Source organism: Orycteropus afer, unplaced genomic scaffold, assembly GCF_000298275.1.
Source record: "Orycteropus afer afer isolate SDZICR_OR568_19922 unplaced genomic scaffold, OryAfe1.0 scaffold00063, whole genome shotgun sequence".
Taxonomy (NCBI): domain Eukaryota; kingdom Metazoa; phylum Chordata; class Mammalia; order Tubulidentata; family Orycteropodidae; genus Orycteropus; species Orycteropus afer.
Window position 1 is genome coordinate 1,882,780 of NW_006921650.1, and position 18,174 is coordinate 1,900,953.

The 18,174-nt window shown below is 38.2% G+C and overlaps 1 protein-coding gene across 1 annotated transcript in view; it reads right to left on the reverse strand.

The window, feature by feature from the left end:
• DYNC1I1 (dynein cytoplasmic 1 intermediate chain 1) overlaps positions 1-18,174 on the reverse strand; it is a 366,270-nt gene that overhangs the window by 160,934 nt on the left and 187,162 nt on the right. Inside the window, exons 6-7 of the mRNA XM_007939787.2 lie at positions 11,069-11,158; positions 945-1,107 (exon numbers count right to left, since the gene is read on the reverse strand). Of these exons, the coding sequence (XP_007937978.1) occupies positions 945-1,107; positions 11,069-11,158 (253 nt within the window). The remainder of the gene's footprint in view (positions 1-944; positions 1,108-11,068; positions 11,159-18,174) is intronic.

Below are 18,174 nucleotides of genomic sequence, written 5' to 3' on the forward strand. Positions count from 1 at the left end.
AAAACACAACAAACATTGCAGAACTTGCGTATTCCAAATATTGTTGTCCCTTCAAACTAGTCTAAAAATGATGGTAAGTGCTGAACTTAGTTTTTCAGAACTCCCTTTTGGAACTATTTTCTGTTACATTCCTTTGAGCATCCTCAGAGACGATAAAATTTTGACCTTTGTCCTTTGAGAATGGATTTGAATTTTACAAATAGTAAAAAGTCATGAGTGGTGGGAAGAGCAAATGATCTCACCTTTGCATATTGTCCTTGGCAAAATGAAATGAGTGGCTACAAAGCAGCTTTAAAAAAAAAAAAAAAAAAAAAATTCTTAAAATAGCTCTTCTTTTACCCTTGGAGATGGCTGACAGCTACTGCCTTGCCAATATGTATATTATAGTGACAGAGAAAGTCATTTGGGGTCATTTACTTCTATTGATTAGTTTTTTTAAATCTGTATCCTTGCACTTATGTTTTCTAAAAGGCATAAACATATTCTTACAGCTACCAAAAAGAGAAAAAAAAAAAATATTCCCTTCTTTGCTTGCTGTCTCCCACATCAATTAAGATCTCATTTTTGTTTTCTTCAGCTTCCTGTCTGCTTAGACATCAAGAATGAATCTACCAGATACAACACAAATCTCCATTTGCTGCTTATAAACATGTTTTCTCAAAGGGAGAATGTACATGACTCTGCCAAGGAGGAAGATGTACAGATGAATCTATCAAGTGGACTGTTTCACAGATATCATGTTCAAAAGCATTTCACAGTAAGCCAGTTATTACCAAAGTCCTTAGTAAAAGCTGTTCAGCAAGATCAATGCTGAAATTCCATCCTCCTCTGATTTGTTAGATTTGTGATTTGACTGGTCAATCCATAAATGAATTTAGAATCAGTATTCACATAAGTTATAACACTATTTTTTTATTGTTTTTAAAAATGCTACAAAAACTAACCCATCTTTTTCCTCTAAGTCTCGACCGCTGTAGTCAAAAAAGATGTCGGAGTCTTCTGCCAACGCTCGTTCAATCACCCGTATTGTACGATCAAAAAAGATGAGGAATTCCTCTGAATGAAGTATCTGCTGTTTTTCTTCCTCTGTCAGTTCCCTTGGAGGGGCTTGTAATGTAAACAAGAGATTGTTAGGAAAGAGAAGAGTGACAATTAAAACTTTTCAAGAGGAATCCAACTCTTCAAAGAGATTGAATGTAAGAGCTTATCAAAGGAGTGACAAGATACAGTAAAATAACAAACCATTGAGAGTTAATATTGATTGTAAATGATTTCCTAATTCACAACACAAGTTTTTGCCCATGTCTCCATTGCCACATTTCAGAAAAGATTTCATATTTGGCCTAATTACTATTGTCATGGGTTGGGAAAAAAAAGACTACAAATGAAAATTGATTGCTGCCTTCAGATTTTAGTAATCAGTTCTGAATATTATTTTCTTTAAAATTTAACTGACAAAAAGCTTAAAAAGTACATAATAGAGAAGTCTATAAAATTCTGGGAGCTCTGGTGGCATAGTGCCTAAGGCATTTGACTGCTAACCAAGAAGGCTGGTGGTTCAAACCCACCAGCCACTCCTCAGAAGGAAGGTTGAGCAATCTACTTCTGTAGTGATACCGCCTCAGAAACCCAAGGAGGGGTCACTATGAATTGGATCCAACTTGACTCGATGGCAGGGTGTTTTTTTTTTTTTAATAATAATAAGATCCAGATGGTACTTTACATTTTCCTACTGGTTAAATTCATTTTATTTTAGATGGCTAGGCTAACTGATCATTACATAGGTTCCACTCAAAAGCTAAAACATGTCCTTCCACACCCTCTTTGTTCAAGACAGCATCTGCTCTAAAAGGAGGGAAAAAAGACATGGCAGTATGCTTCCATACAGATTACAGTCTTGGGAGCCATAGGCAGTTCCACTCTGTCCTCTAGAGTCTCTGGGAGCTGGAATGGACTTGATGGCAGTGGGTTTGTTTTGGTTTTTGGTTTTCTGCTTTTAAATGATAAATGGAATAAATACATGCCTCTGCAGAATACTTCACAATTGATTTTAATCTTTTTCTAGCATGATTAATCTTTTCAAACAAATTTGAAGATTCAAAATAACACAAAGAGAGATGAAATAATTAGGAGTATGTCATTACATCTGAAAGTTAGCTCAGCTCAGTCATGATTAGGTAATATAAAGCACTCCTTTAATAGCAGCTTTTTCATAAAACTATGGAGAAGTGATTAGAAACTCCCCCCAGACTGAAAATGCCACAAGGGCAGATATTTTTCAGTTGAACCTTTGTGGTTCTTCAGGAACCTCAGTTCAATTCTTGATTCTGAATGCTTCCAATAAACATTTGATTGATTACTCTTTCTGTAGAAACAGAAAAAAAAATCAAACTCACTGCCGTTGAGTCAGACCCGGCTCATAGCAACCTGTCTTTGGATTTCTGACATGCTATCACTATAGAAGTAGATTGCTCAATCTTCCTTCCAAGGAGTGGCTGGTGGGTTTGAACCACCAGCCTTCTGGTTAGCAGTCAAATGCCTTAGGCACTACACCACCACAGCTCCTATAGAAACAGAAGCTCCTGTGAAGTTAACTTAGGAGAGTAGAGTGCATTCCATCACAGGTGTATCCCCTGGTGGAACTAGCTTCAGGGTTTCCCTAATACTTCCTCAGCCATCCTTAGAACCAAGATAGAGTTCTCCCTGATCACATGATCAGAGGAATCTTTAAAGTCATATCGGAAGGAAGGTTGGGCAATCTACTTCCATAGTGATACCACCTCGGAAACCCAAGGAGGGGTCGCTATGAGTTGGGGCCGATTCGACAGCACACAACAACAGCAACAACACCTGTAGTATAATGTCTTATGGAAGCACTATTTAATTAGATTAATGGTATCTCAAAGCCTTTGTGCAGAGAAACCAGAACTGTTCAAGAAGTCATTCTGCAGAGTGTCGGCCATGGATCTCATGCTTTTAATGCCATATGTCTCTCCCCTTCCTGACTCCCTTTCCTTGCTATAGACCAGGATGCAGCAGGTTCTAGACTGGGGCTCAAGAATCTGCCTTTGTACAGAAAACCAGGGTGATCCTGATCTAGTTGGTTCACATCTTGAGAAATGCTCTCCAGAAGTAACATTATAACAGAACATGATTCATCCACAACAGCATATGATCTTCTCCCAAAATAGTCCAATCTCATTGCTTCTAGTAACCCTAAACATAGAAGTATCTCATTTAAGTCTCCAGCAAATATGCTAACGTGCATTGTGATTCTCTAAGAACCCCTATCAACTTCTGTTAAGCAGAGTTGCCCAGACAGTGGTTTAAGAAACGCTGAAGTGGGCAATGGGTTGACTCAAACTTTGAGTGTGGAGGCCATAAATAACAAGGAGAACTTTACAAAACCGACCTGGAATCAAACATTTACTCTGGCATTTGCTAGCTTTGATTACTTAATCAATTAACCAAAGCTCTTTGGAAAGCAATTTAATCTGTAAAATGGGCATAATGATTCTTAACCTTTAAGTCTGGTTTAAGGGTTAGAGATAAATTTACTGGACAAATAGCTAACCATTCAATAATTAGTAATTAAGTAGTAACTCACTCATCTACTTTCTAAGACTCCTGTAAGTGAGATATTTGGATTATGTCATCTTATGCAAGTTCAAAAAAAAAAAGTAAAACCAGCGAATGTAACTAGCCAAAACGAATATACACACACACACATATACATATAAATAAATAATATGCTAGGTCCTTTTCTTTTGGTTAATACTGCTACATAAAAGTATAATCAAGCAGCTTCAGTGTACAAAGATACTGTAAGGCCAACAAAAATATTTTATTTAAAAAGATTTGCTAAGCCTTGGTCACAGTCAATGGAGGACTTGAGACACATGAAATTAAACAGAGATGTAGGAACTCTTTCCCTTTATTATAACATAAAAATCTTTCCATTCTGTGTTTACATTTTTGAGCTCATTCTACTTCACCTGTAACTTTCCTTATATGTCCATTACCTTGAATGAAAAATAGTATCTGTGTAATTTTCTGTAATTTTTTTCTTCCTTGTAGATTATTGTCACTTTGATCTCAGCTTTCAAGATACATGACTTCTCTAGGAGAAACATAAATGGCTGATCAAAGTGTATTTCCAGAGGCCAAGTTCAGGTAGGCAAGGCAGTAGCCTCTCCAGATATTATGTTTGACAATACAATATTTGGCTTGAAATTAAATTGCTACTGAAGCAAAACAAAGGATATATTTTATATTAAGCTTTGATGTCTAATAGGTATCAAATGACATGATTTGTTAGTACAAAATAATAAGATGCATGTGTAGATGAGTAATTTTTTTTTTTTAAGTTTTAAACAGTATTTAACTTAGGAGTTAAAGAGAGCCATAGTTAATTTTTGATTATAAAAGCCTTCCAAATTTAGAAATATTTAATTTCATAAGTATTGTTACAATGTAATGGAAATAAATATAATGGAGTATCCAGGAACCACAACCAAAAGTGACATTCAGAGATGAAACATCTCCAGACATCGTATTTCATACAAGAAAACTGGCAGATTGATGAAATCCACAAGGTCCAAAATACAAAGCGTAAAAAATTAAAATCAGAATTGTCCTACTCTAGGACAGATCCTAAATTCCCCCTGAAATACCTTTTTTATCACTTTTCCCTATCCCTGGAAATTAACAGATTATTTTAAACAAGTATTATGGCAAAAAAAAAAAAAAGGCAGATATTAATTTAACAGCAAAATGCATGCTAGAGTGAAGGTGGGCATTAATTTGATTTTTCTTATCAGTGAAGCAGAAAATACAGTTGTAGTGTTTTTGTGTTTGTTTTTTGTTTTGGCAACACAAAACATGGAGTACTTCTGCTAAGAACTAACAGCTAAATAATAAATTATGCAATTAAAGTGAGCTTTTTTCTTTTCTTTTTTAAAATAAGAGTAAAAATTCTTGATATGACTTACATATGATCCAAATAATAGGACAATTTCCAAGTTTACTGAAACAGTTACATTTAGCTGGAAAAACAGTAAGAAAAATGTCCTAGAAATCATCAAATTAAAAATACAGTATCCCCCTAATTGTACGAAGTTGTGGCCTACAAAATTAAAATCTAGTTTAAATTTTACTTTAGGGTCCACTTTTTACTACAGAAAAGTTCATTTCTTTTGGTTTTACATACAAAACAAGCTTTTAAGCATTTTCAAGAAGTTTTTTAAGTTTTCTTAGTGACCTTAATGCAAACTGCTGCTTTTAAAAAACGCTTATTTACTATACATCTTACTTTTGTTTGCTGGGGTTCTTGGGATTTTTTTGTTGTCCCTTTAAAAATGAAAATTTTATGGTGAAGCTCACAGCTTATATTGAGCATTTTAATATCTAATTTTTAGTTTAAAATTTTTTTTAAAAGTATCTATTTTGGAAATGTCCTGCCTTGTTTCAATGATACAGCTTTAAATTTCAAGTTAAAATATTATGCATTTTAAAAAATATTTTTAAAAGAATATAGCTTAAAGATTTAAAATAAATAAATAAACCCATATATCCAGGAAAGACACCAGATTAAATAGGAAGGTGGCTTTATGAGAACTTTAAAGTGAAATCAGTTTTCAAGCAGCAAAACCAAACCAAATTAACAAGGAAGGATATCCTTTCTGAAGTTAATGGGAGGTTTATGAATTAATTTGTGTTTACAAGAGTTAGATTTCTGATGCTGTTACTCTGAATCTTTAAACATCAGGAAGCTGATATACAGAAATTGCCTAAATTTGGTTAAAAGCTAAAACGAACCTGTTATTTTTTTCCTACTATGTTGTGAACAAGAGCGAAAACAGTAATAATAAATCTTCCCTTTTCTTAACGTCTAATGCATTTTCATGTCATATGGGCAAAAATGTCAAAAGCTAGTGAATATTATTTTTTTCATATCTCCCTCTTGCCATCTTTTTAAAAAATTCCCAAAAAAGGCTACATTTCTCCAAAATGTGCTTCCTAGTTTGAAACCATGTATGTCAAGTTTCAGCCCAGAGCAAATTTTTATGGCTGACTAATAAATCCCTGAAATGCAGGGTTCATAATAGAAGTGCTGACACAGCCCTAACCACTATGCAGCCGTATGAATGGCGCCACGATTATATCTGCTAGATATTCTTGAAAAAGTTTGCAAAATAGTGTCTTGCTTTAAAAAAAAAAAAAGAAGTCAGAGAGTTTGATGCCAACATAAACATGCTTTTAACCCATTATGTGCTAATTTGCAGAAAAGCCATTAATGGAAAATAAGGCATATGGTGCAGCAGTAACAGGAAATGTTCTTTCAAACTTCTTCTTGACTTTTAACATGACATTAATCAATTCCATGAAGCAAGCATAACAGTTAAAACTGGAGGGTGTTTTTGCTCAGAACTTAAGAAGAGGGTTTCATTGCTTTGCCAGAGAAGATGATCTGAAGATTAGGGCTAGGGGTGGGGATCAGTGCCAAGACACACACACACAAAAGCATCTTGGCTCTTTTACCACCCAGTGCACTTTAAGGGTATTTTGTAAAAGGAAAAAAAGGAGAATCTTAACAGAGTGTGACTTTTTTTTCTTTCTTTCATCTCTTGCTACACCTATGATAATGATACTCTATACATCAAGCTTTTTATAAAGATATTTTTAGAAGAAGTTTGAAAGTAAAAATCTCTTCCATCAAATCCACTTAGAGTTTCTAAAAACAAATAAATAACCTTGTGTTTTCTGGTGCTGCTACTGTTAATTAATGATGCTGACTGTCTTCCCTGCCCTTGATCATACCCTAGAACTCAAAAGCAGTCAGTTTGCTCCATGCACAAGATCAGGTGCACTGACAGAAACAGAACATTTAAAGATAGTTTTCCAAAGTGTTTAAAGGACTTTGCTTGTATCTCTTTTGATACTTTCACAATTTTTTATACACTAATTGGGGCCTAGGTAACCATGTTCCCATTTCAAAGCTATAGGTTATGGCAAAGCTGAGCACAGAGTACTGGTATACCCAAGCCTAGCATGTGTGTCACAGGATAGTTGGAAATCCAGGCATTTCAGTGTGAGACTGCTAAAGATAATTTAGTGAACTTTTTCACAGCATTTACTACGTGCCAAGCATTGTCTTATCCTAACTTTAGGATATAGGTATTACCTCCACTTGACATGTGGTGAAACTGAGGCCAAAAAGGTTAAACTACCTTACTAAGATCACACAGCTAATAAGGGGCAGAGCCAAGATTTGAACCCACTTAGTCTGTTTCCAGATCCTCTGCTTTTTCATCACTACACTGTACTGTCTACTAGATGACTGAAGTTGCATGAAAAAAGTAAAACAAAATCAAATACAGACACTAAATGAAAAACTAAACCCACTGCTGTCAAGTTGTCACAGTGACTCTATAGTACAGAATTGTTGTTGTTGTTAAGTGCCATCGAGTCGTTTCCGACTCATAGCGACCCCATGCACAGCAGAACGAAACACTGCCTGATCCCGTGCCAGCCCCACAATCCCTGCTATACTTGAGCCCATCATCGCAGCCACCATGTCAATCCATCTTGTTGAAGGCCTCCCCCTCTTTCGTCGACCCTCCACCCTATCAAGCATGACATCCTTCTCCAGGGAATGGTCCCTTCTGACAACATGACCAAAATAGGTGAGACAAAGTCTGGCCATTCTTGCTTCCAAGGAGCATTCTGGCTGCACTTCCTCCAGGACACATCTGTTAGTTCTTTTAGCAGTCCATGGGACTTTCAGCATTCTTCGCCAGCACTACAACTCAAAAGCATCAACTCTTCTTCGGTCTTCCTTATTCGTTGTCCAGCTCTCACATGCATATGAGGCGATTGGAAATATCATGGCTTGTGTCAGGCACACCTTAGTCCTCAAGGAGATATCCTTGCTCCTCAGCACTTGATACAGTTCCTTCGCAGTTGATTTTCCCAATGCTACACGTCGTCTAATGTCCTGACTGCTGCTTCTGTTGGCATCGATTGTAGAACCAAGCAACGTGAATTCTTTGACAACCTCAATCTTCTCTCCATTTATTGGGATGCTGCTCATTGGTCCAGTTGTGAGGATTTTTGTTTTCTTTATATTGATATGTAATCCATACTGCAGACTGTATTCTTCAACCTTCATCAGTAGGTGCCTTAAGTCATCCTCACTTTCAGCAAGCAAAGTTGTATCATCTGCATATCTCAGGTTGTTAATGATTCTTCCTCCAATCCTGATACCACGTTTTTCTTCATATAGTCCAGCTTCTTGGATTATTTGCTTAGCATATAGATTGAATAAGTGTGGAGAAAGGATACAAACCTGACACACTCCCTTCTTGATTTTAAACCATGTAGTGTCCCCTTGTTCTGTTCGAACGACAGCCTCCTGGTCAAGGTACAGATTCCTCATGAGTGCAATCAAGTGCTTGGGAATTTCCATTCTTCTGAATGTTATCCATAATTTGTCATGATCCACACAATCAAATGCCTTTGCATAGTCAATAAAACACAAGTAAACCTCTTTCTGGTATTCTTTGCCTTGAGCCAAGATCCATCTGACAACAGCTATGATATCCCTTGTTCCACGTCCTCTTCTGAATCCGGCTTGAACCTCTGGAAGTTCTCTGTCAAAATACTGCTGCAAACGTTTCTGAATTATCTTCAGTAAGATCTTACTTGTGTGCGATATTAATGATATTGTTCTCTAATTTCCACATTCTGTGGGATCACCTTTCTTTGGAATGGGCACAAATATGGATCTCTTCCAGTCAGTTGGCCAGGTAGCTGTCTTCCAAATCTCTTGGCATAACTGAGTGAGTGCCTCCAATGGGGCATCTGTTTGTTGAAATATCTCAATCAGTATGCCATCAATTCCTGGAGCCTTGCTCTTCGCCAGTTCTTTCATTGCAGCTTTGACTTCTTCCTTCATTACCATTGGTTCTAGATCATATGCCACTTCCTGAAAGGGATGAAGATCCATCAGTTCTTTTTGGTACAGTGACTCTGTGTATTCCTGCCATCTTCTCTTGATGTTTCCTGCATCATTCAATATTTTGCCCATAGAATCTCTCACTATTGCAACTCGAGGCTTAAATTTTTTCTTCAGTTCTTTCAGTTTGAGAAATGCTGAGCGTGTTCTTCCCTTTTGGTTTTCAGACTCCAGGTCTTTGCACATTTCATTATAGTAATTGGCTTTGTCTACTCGAGCTGCTCTTTGAAATCTTCTGTTCAGCCCTTTTACCTTTTCATTTCTTCCATTTGCTTTAGCACAGAATAGAACTCCCCATATGGTTTCCAATCTTCCAAAGATTGCCACATCTTTCTTCCACACAGCAGCTGGTGGGTTTGAACCACTGACCTTTTGGTTAATAGTCAAGTCCTTAACTACTGCATCACCAGGCCTCCTTAAACACATGCATATGCCTCCCAAGTGATCCTCAACTAGAGACAAACTTTTAAAAATGTAAATATAATTGTCTCATTTAACTTCATAATCATTTCTATCTAAAAATCACTTTAAGTATAAGTGCATGCCATCTGCAATAGGTATTTGAGCTACACTTTCTCCTGAGGAGCTCTGGTAGCTTAGTGCCTAAGGCACTTGACTGCTAACCAGAAGGCTGGCAGTTCAAACCCACCAGCCACTCCTGGGAAGGAAGATGGGGCAATCTACTTCTGTAGTGATACTACCTCGGAAATCCAAGGAGGGGTCGCTATAAGTCAGGTCCGACTTGATGGCACATAACAACAACAACGTTCTCCTGAGATCACAAGGAGGTGAAGTGCGTGCATGTGATCACTATGTGCCCAGTCCTACAAAATCTCCAATGCCAACAGGTGTCATGTACTGTGCCAAAGCCACAGCCACCCTAAAATGTAAGAATAAAATGAACTTTTGATCAGAGTTATATTGATTTACATTTGGGACACTCAGTAGGAAATATGGAAGGATCTTCTTACTCCACACTCAGTTCTCAGGTACTCCCCATTTGTCAGCAAGAATGACAATACAAAATTATGCTCCTTTCTTCTGTCTCAATGGGCTGAGAGTCTCTGATACAAAATTATATTTTTAAGGAAACATCATCTGTAGTACTTTTTTCCCCTTCTTTTCTTTCCTCCCTCCCTTCCTTCTTTGTCTTCCTCCCTTCTTTCTTTTCTTCTTTCCTTTGCCTTCTTTCTTTTCATCCATCCACCCATCCAACCATGCATCCATCCATCCACCCACCCATCCATCCATTCACCCATCCATCCACCCACCCATCCACTCATCCACCCATCCTATCCAGTGCTATTTCAGGAGGGTAGCATCATGGTGAAATATACAGGCTTTGGATTCAACTACAAATCCTAGCTCATACAGTTATAAGTTATGTGTTCTTGGGTAAGTTTTTAAACTGTTCTTTTCCTATTTCTCCATCTATAACACAGGGATAATTATACTATCTGCTTCAAAATAATGTTGTAAGGAGTACATAATATTAAACACAGAAAGTGTTTAATAAATGTTAGTCATCATCATCACTCAAACATGTAAGAGGTTGTTCCTCTTTATATGAACAGCATTGTAGAAGAAGGCTTTTTAACAGTTTAATTAACAGTAATGATGACTGTTAATGTTTCTAGATAGATCATGTGATGAAACTTCAAAATTTATTGACAAAATACTTTTTATCTTCTCCTTTACTGTTATCATGAGAATAGATAGTGGCGTGAATTAGATAACAAGACAATTAATAATATGTGCTTTATTTTATCACTATTTAGTAATAATTTTACTAGAACATGACTGGATGGTTTGCATTTTATTTGCTTCTGTCAGTCAACAAATAATTAACTCCAGCTTTGGAGACTACAGTTTACATTAGTAAATGTAATTGAGTTAAACAATCATAAAAAAACTTCCATATAGGAGGTGTATATTTAATTTTTACTTACCCATAAAGTCCCTTATTTGGGTTAAAAAAATTATTAGTAATTTTTAAATATTTTTTTTATATAATTAGTATTTATAATTTTTAAATAATTAGTAATCCCATACCTTCTTTCACTGTCTGTTTTTTGTCTTGATTTTCAAGTTCTGATTCTTGGCCAACTTTAGGCTCCACCATTTCCTCATCTTCCTCATCCTCTAGAAAAAAAAAAAAGGAAGAAAAATGCAGTATTTTCTTTCCTTCAAATCAAAGTCTTTGGTTGATGGTGGGAGGTAGGGGTAAAGGCTAAAGTTCCAATCATTTAGGGCAACTTCTAAGTAAATCAATCCACAATGAATGCCCAAGATATATGTTCATGAATATATAAATAAATTATCTCCAAAGAGGCCTCTTTGAAAGTTTCCCCAAGCTGCTGAGAAAACTTCCCTGAGTCAGCACCTGCTACCTCCATCCCCAGGCCTTCACCATATGTGATGTCTTGGAATTGCCTCCTTGACCTCTGAAGCGTCTTCTGAGATGGTCCAAGAACAGATCTTAAAACGTTTCCACCTGGAGCACTTTCTCCATGGGGAACACCTGCTATACAGACGACTCATTTCCAGTTTAACCCTCACCAAATTAATTAGTTTTTGACCTACAGGAAAGGGTTAAATACAGGTCTGACCCCAGGTCAAATGCCACTGGCAAGTAAACAACTATGGGTAGGTCCCCAAAGTCAATGCCATTGGTCCTGGAGAAAGCAACCAACCCAAAATGGCATTTACACTTTCAGAGCAGTTCATGCATTAATGTGAATTTAATGAGCACTAACAAATGGACCCAGTGGGCTACCACTGCCAGATGTTAGAGTGCCCTTCCTGCCCTATGCAAATGTGTGGTCATTTTCCCTGTACTCTCAACCTCCCTTTCATTATGGAAAACTTGAAATCATCAGTCTTAATGTAGAAGATGTAAGAGAGAGTCAAGGTGTTACAAGAAAAATCAAACTTATACAAAATAAAATGACATAAAGATTAAAACTTGCTTCCAGAGGTTTTTTTGTTTTGTTTTGTTTTAAAAAAAAAACTAAAGAGCTTTCCCTTCTACACATATATTATATTCACTCTAGGTTATTTGTTTCATTAGTCCAAGTGGAGTTGTAAAGAAGTAACTTTTTTCCCCCTCATACATTAATTCAAATATACATTCATTCAATAAATATTTACAGATCTCTTAAGATCTCAGGCTCCATGGATGGTGCCATTCCCATCACAGTAATTTCTGAGATTTACATCACCTCAAATTTCAGCGCCAACTGCTTAAAGAATGCAATATAAACCCTTACTTAAATGCCTAAATAAATATTTATAACCTGTAAAGCAACTCCAAAATTTCAGACTGCATTAAGCAAGTGATTTGTGGAAGGAATATTAACCTTTAAAAGATGGATATGTAAAGCGTAGCACTGAAATTTAGATATTAAATTTTTAAAAATAGAAATTTTCTCTAGTGTGTGTATAGATTGTAGAATCAATTTCATTACTTTACAACCACACCATGCACATGTGAGAAAGAACATGAAACACTTTCAAGGTGAATTCTCATTTATTATGAACACAACCGTATGCGGGCATATATATGAGGTAAAAGTTTGCATTTGAATTTCTGAAAAGAACACTAAGGTACCTAGATTTCTAGACAAAGATACCTTTAAAATGTTATAAATAAGTCATCTAAGTCTTTATTTACATATAAATATATAACTGTTTGCAAAAATGGCAAGGAGGCCACATGTTCTGACCTCCTCTAATCTCACAAGAGGAAGACAGGATTACCAGCAGTAACCCAAGGCCTATTCCTACAAGGCCAGACATGCTGCCTCCCTCTAGTCCTTTCACCAACCGTTCCTCCCAAAGCACCCACCACCTCTCTCCTGGGTTCGATAATTCGCTGCAGTGGCCACACAGAGCTCACAGATTATGGGGTTTATTAGGGAAGCACCAGGCTACAACTCAAGTTCAGGAAGAATGCTCAGTCTCTCTCTCAGCCCACCGTCCCTCAGCCAACAGTCTCTCACAGTATCTTTCCCAGCAGCAGTGCTGGTCCCTCGGTGTCTCACTCAGCGATGTGTGTCTCTTGCGTCTCTTTCCCAGCAGCACGTGTCTCTTTCAGGGGTGCGTGTCTCTTTTGGCAGCACGTCTTCCTCAACCAGCAGTCAGAGAGCGTTCTGCCTCCAGGAGGCCTCCTTTTGAGCCCGGAAGGGTAGTCAAACTAGCCAATCACAGCATCAGAACTCTAAGCACGTGAGAGAGAGTGGGCACCTCCCAGAACATTGTATTGTGCCACGCCCAACAGAAATAATCCAGGTGGATAGCTTCAGCAATCAGGGGCTGCTCAGTTGCTCATACAAAATCCCACCTTGGAGTTTACAAAGACTTATGGGTAGAAAAGCCACACTAAGTAATTTACTACACCGCACTGTTACATACCCACAGTGAACCTGTTATAAGATTTACTGGGAACAAAACAACCACCTTGACTCAATGTATCCTCCTGATCTAACTTTCATAACTGAAGGTGGTTTTACCAAATGTCTTTCTATCAGTCAGCCTTAAATCCTATCATGTTCTTACCTTTCATGAATATAAGGTATCTTAGTTATCTTATGTTGCTGTAACAGATGTGTCACAGTGGATGGCTTTAACAAACAAAAATTCATTTTCTCAAAGTTTAGGAGGCTACAAGTCCCAATCAGAGTGCCAGCTCTCGAGGAAGTTTCGCTGTCTTTGTCGGTTCTGGAGGAGGGTCCTCGCCTCTTCAGCTTCTGCATTCAGGTTCCTTGGAGATCTCCATGTTACCTGACAGCTCTTTTACCTCATCTCTCCTTTTTTCACTTGGTTGTTTAATCTCCTTTATATCTCAAAAGAGATTGACTCAAAATACATTTTATACTAATCATGCCTCATTAACATGACAAAAACCACTCATTCCCAAATGGGATTATAACCACAGGCATAGAGGTTAGGATTTACAACACATATTTTTTGGGGACACAATTCAATCCATAACATAAGGGTTTTATTTAAACATTAATTCTTGGAAGAGGCAAGCAAGCAACATCATGGCAGAAAGTATCAATTTAGAGCTTATTGGAAAAAATAATAATTCTATAAAGGGCTTGGCTGTAAAAAAGGCTAGGTTTGAATTAGCCATGCTTTATTATACATAGAATTATGAAGGAAAATGGCAGGTTTCTAATTCTTTAAATAGAAAATCCATTGCCAGATAACTTGTTTGCAAATACTCTTTTAACAAATATTTATTATGGGCATAATGTGTGCAAAGTCGCCTGCTGAGATACCTGAATAACAGAGAAACTTTTTTTTTTTTAAAAAAAGAAAAGGTACCTGCCCTTTTAAAGTGGTTACAATTCAGTTGTAGGCATCAATTTTTAGTGGCCACAGAATTCTTTCTCTCTCAGTCTTTTTAAGACATGAAGTAAGTGTTTCAGTGGATTTGTTAAGGAAATAAAACACAAGAGACTGGTTTGTTTCTCTGCATACTGATATGTTTGCCTTGCTCAGCAAAGAGTGTATTTTTCTTTAAGACTCTGGTTTCCTTTCTGGTGCAATTGGAATTACTTCTGTTGAAATCACTTTCAAAACAGTTAAATAACTTTAAAGAAAAGGATTTATGTAGACCCACTACAGACTACTGATATATGACTTGTGCCACTAGTTCATACCCAGCTACATTTCCTCTGCAATTGGAGAGAATTTTTTTTTTTTTAAATTACCACCCTATGGTTTCATATACCCAGGTCCACACAAAAAATTAAACTAGTGGTAGAACTTAATTAGCTGTCAGTCCAAGAAGCTGGTTTCAAGCAATGGTATCTTTTAGACACTTTATTTTATTTAGCACCCAGATTCTACCATCTCCAGTTGCTGCTTTCATCCTCTTAGCTGTGGACAATTTTGGTAACCATTGTCCCTCTTCCTTAAGATTTTCTGAGGGTCTAAGAATGAATAATTGCATGCTATGTAGCAGTCACATATAACATACTTAGCATAAGGCTTGACCTTTTGTATAATAAGCTCCAGAAGGGTTGGTTTCCTCTCCCAGTCCATGGCTCAGGATGAAGCCAATGTAGCCAATTTTAAAATGCCACAGTCCTCTTATTGTTGACCTGCTCTGATGGCCTCCTAAATTTGAGATACTTGAAAGGGAATGCAGTGGGACACGTGCCATTGTTTGGCAATACAATATCAAAACTCTCTCCTGAAGTTCAAGGGGAGATATTTGCTTGCTCCTTTTCTCCTGACACCCAGGATAGAGGCACGATATGGACAACTGGGCCTAGATGCTCCCAAGTGTTAGGCAAAGCCAGTGGACAGTTAGGATTAATTTTGGGCAGTAGCAGCAGCAGTGCCCAACATCCTGGGCAGACTGTTCCAGAAGCCCAGTGTCTGGATTCCCTGGGTTTCTGCCCTTTTTCAGCCCATTCCTCCTGCTTCCTGTTGATTCTCTGAGCACCAGGTTTCCTACCAATAAATCCCACTAGAGGTGGTGTCTGCTGCTTGCCACCCAACCCTGAATAATACAGGGCGGTCTTCTGTGAAGAGAGGGGCTGGTGTTTTATGAGGTCTTTGGGTTCTCACTTTCCAGTCCCTTAGGGCCTGTAAAATCCTGCAGTAAGAGAGCCTGGGAGCCAGGCCAGAATGATTGCTAAGCTGTTTCTGGCTTTTCACGAGGGGGCTACGGATCCTCTATCTGTCACCTTGTGTGAGACCACTGAGTCTGGTTCAGGTGGATAACGAAGGCAAAGAGTGGGGCAGACCATTTTACTCCATCTTTCTTGACCCCAAAGGGCATTCTGCTGCACCCCAAAGTGGGAGGCACAAAGCAATTACCACATGACTTAGGAATCTAACATGCCATTGTTAAGATGTATAATTACTTTATATGCCATCAAGAATGACAATTACTGCTAATTAAACCATAACACATCATCAATTATAATGAGAAATATTGTGAATGGTAGAATTGATTAAATAATTTGTGGCTTAAGAAATGAACAGAAACTAGCTTCCAAAAGCTTCCTATAAAAGGCATTGTTGTTATTATGTGCTGTCAAGCAGGACCCAACTCATAGCGACCCCTCCTTGGGTTGCCGAGGCAGTATCACAATGGAAGTAGATTGCCCAACCTTCCTTCCAAGGAGTAAGCCAGCCTTCTGGTCAGCAGTCAAGTGCCTTAGGCACTATGCTACCATAGCAAAAGAAAATTATAAATTAAGCTTGCTACTATGCCACTGGGAGCTCTGGTAGCATAGTGGCTAAGACACTTGCCTGCTAACCAGACGGCTGGCAGTTCAAACCCACCAGCCACTCCTCGGAAGGAAGGTTGGGCAATCCTACTTCCGTAGTGATAACTGCCTCGGAAACCCAAGGAGGGGTCGCTATGAGTCGGGGCCGACTCGACGGCACATAACAACAACAACAACAACTATGCCACTATGGGTGAACATACTTGGAAAGTAACAAAGGACTCAGGTTTTTTTTTTTTTTTGTTTATTTTTTTGATATGTTGCTTTCAATGGAAGAAGCTGGAGAGGTGTGGGTAAGACTGAAATCATGGAGCCAGTTAGAAGGTAGGCTACAGCCATAGTTCAGGCAAGATGATGAGAGCCTAGTTCAGTTGCCAGTGGGTGTGATGAATTGGACTGTGAATTTAGACGTGTGTTTATACAGCAGTCAGTGAGAGTTCTTGCACAGAGCTCACTCGAGTCACTCTATCCTTCGACCAACCTTGTGTGCGGCTTGCCAACTTTGCCGGCAGTCCGAAGAGAGCCACCCTCCCAATATGTATCCAGCAGCCAAAATAAAGTATAACATGCGCCACTGAATGCTTACACAAACCAAGGTGAGCGCCTCTGTGCTTTAAAAATATGTAGGAAAGACATATTTTGTGGGATTTTCAGTAAGCACTTTGTTAAATATACTACATGCTAATATTTAAAAAACCTTCACTTTCTGGTCTAGAAAAATCTGGCTAGAGTAAAGAAAACATACATTTCTCATCATACAGAGCACTCCTGTTAACACTCCAGGCCACATCAGTTCTCTCCTAAGGCTCTAACATGACACTACTTGGAAAGTTTACTTCCTGATGGAATGTCACCCAAGGCATTGCAATTGGGAGGAAAAGAAAGAAAATATTCAAAATGAGACAGGAAGCCAGAGAATAGTATTTTTTAGCAGCTGTTTCTGAAATTTGTAGCTGAGCTTGTATATAATATGTATGGAGTAAAGATGTATTGGATAAAATTGTTGTGAATTAATTAGTCAGCTGGCAGAGGAGGACAGAGACAAGGAAGAGAACAATACCCTTCTCAAAGAAGTCCAGGCAGGAGCTGGTGGTGGGTAATTTCAGCAATTGATGTTTGAGGATGCGAAGGCTTGATTGATTTATATTTCCATAAAATTTCCTCTTTATGACCTTCAATCCCTCCCTATTTCCTAGATTAGCTCAGCATCTAAGGTCCATCACTACCTGTCTCCATCTTAATTTTTCATTATTGCTCAGAATAGAGTAGTTCTTGACTGAACTGTGTGTGAAATAGTCCAACTTTGTTGCCATCCATCACTCCCCATCTTCCCTTCTTCATCTTTTCACATTTTTTGGGTACCTATCTCTCCAAGCTCTCTCAGAAAGTCATGGACATTTCAGCCCCAGAAAACAACAACTGGATGAACTCAACAAAATAAACTAAACAAACAACAAAACATCACCATCGAGTCAATTCTGACTCATAGCAACCTTATAGGACAGAGTAGAACTGCCCAGTTGGGGTTTCCAAGGCTGTAAATCTTTATGGAAGTAGACTGCCACATCTTTCTCTTGCCGAGTGGCTACTGAGGTTGAACCATTTGAACTGCCAACCTTTGGGTTAGCAGCTGAACACTTTAACCACCGCACCAAGAGGACTCCTACTTAAAGGATTGTTGCTGTTGTTGTTGTTATGTGCCATCGAGTCGGACCCCACTCATAGCAACCCCTCCTTGGGTTTCTGAGGCAGTATCACTACAGAAGTAGACTGCCCCATCTTCCTTCCGAGGAGAGGCTGGTGGGTTTGAACCACCGCCAGCCTTCTGGTTAGCAGTCAAGTGCCTTAGGCACTACGCTACCAGAGCTCCCACTTACAGGATTAGATAGTGATAATCTAAATAAA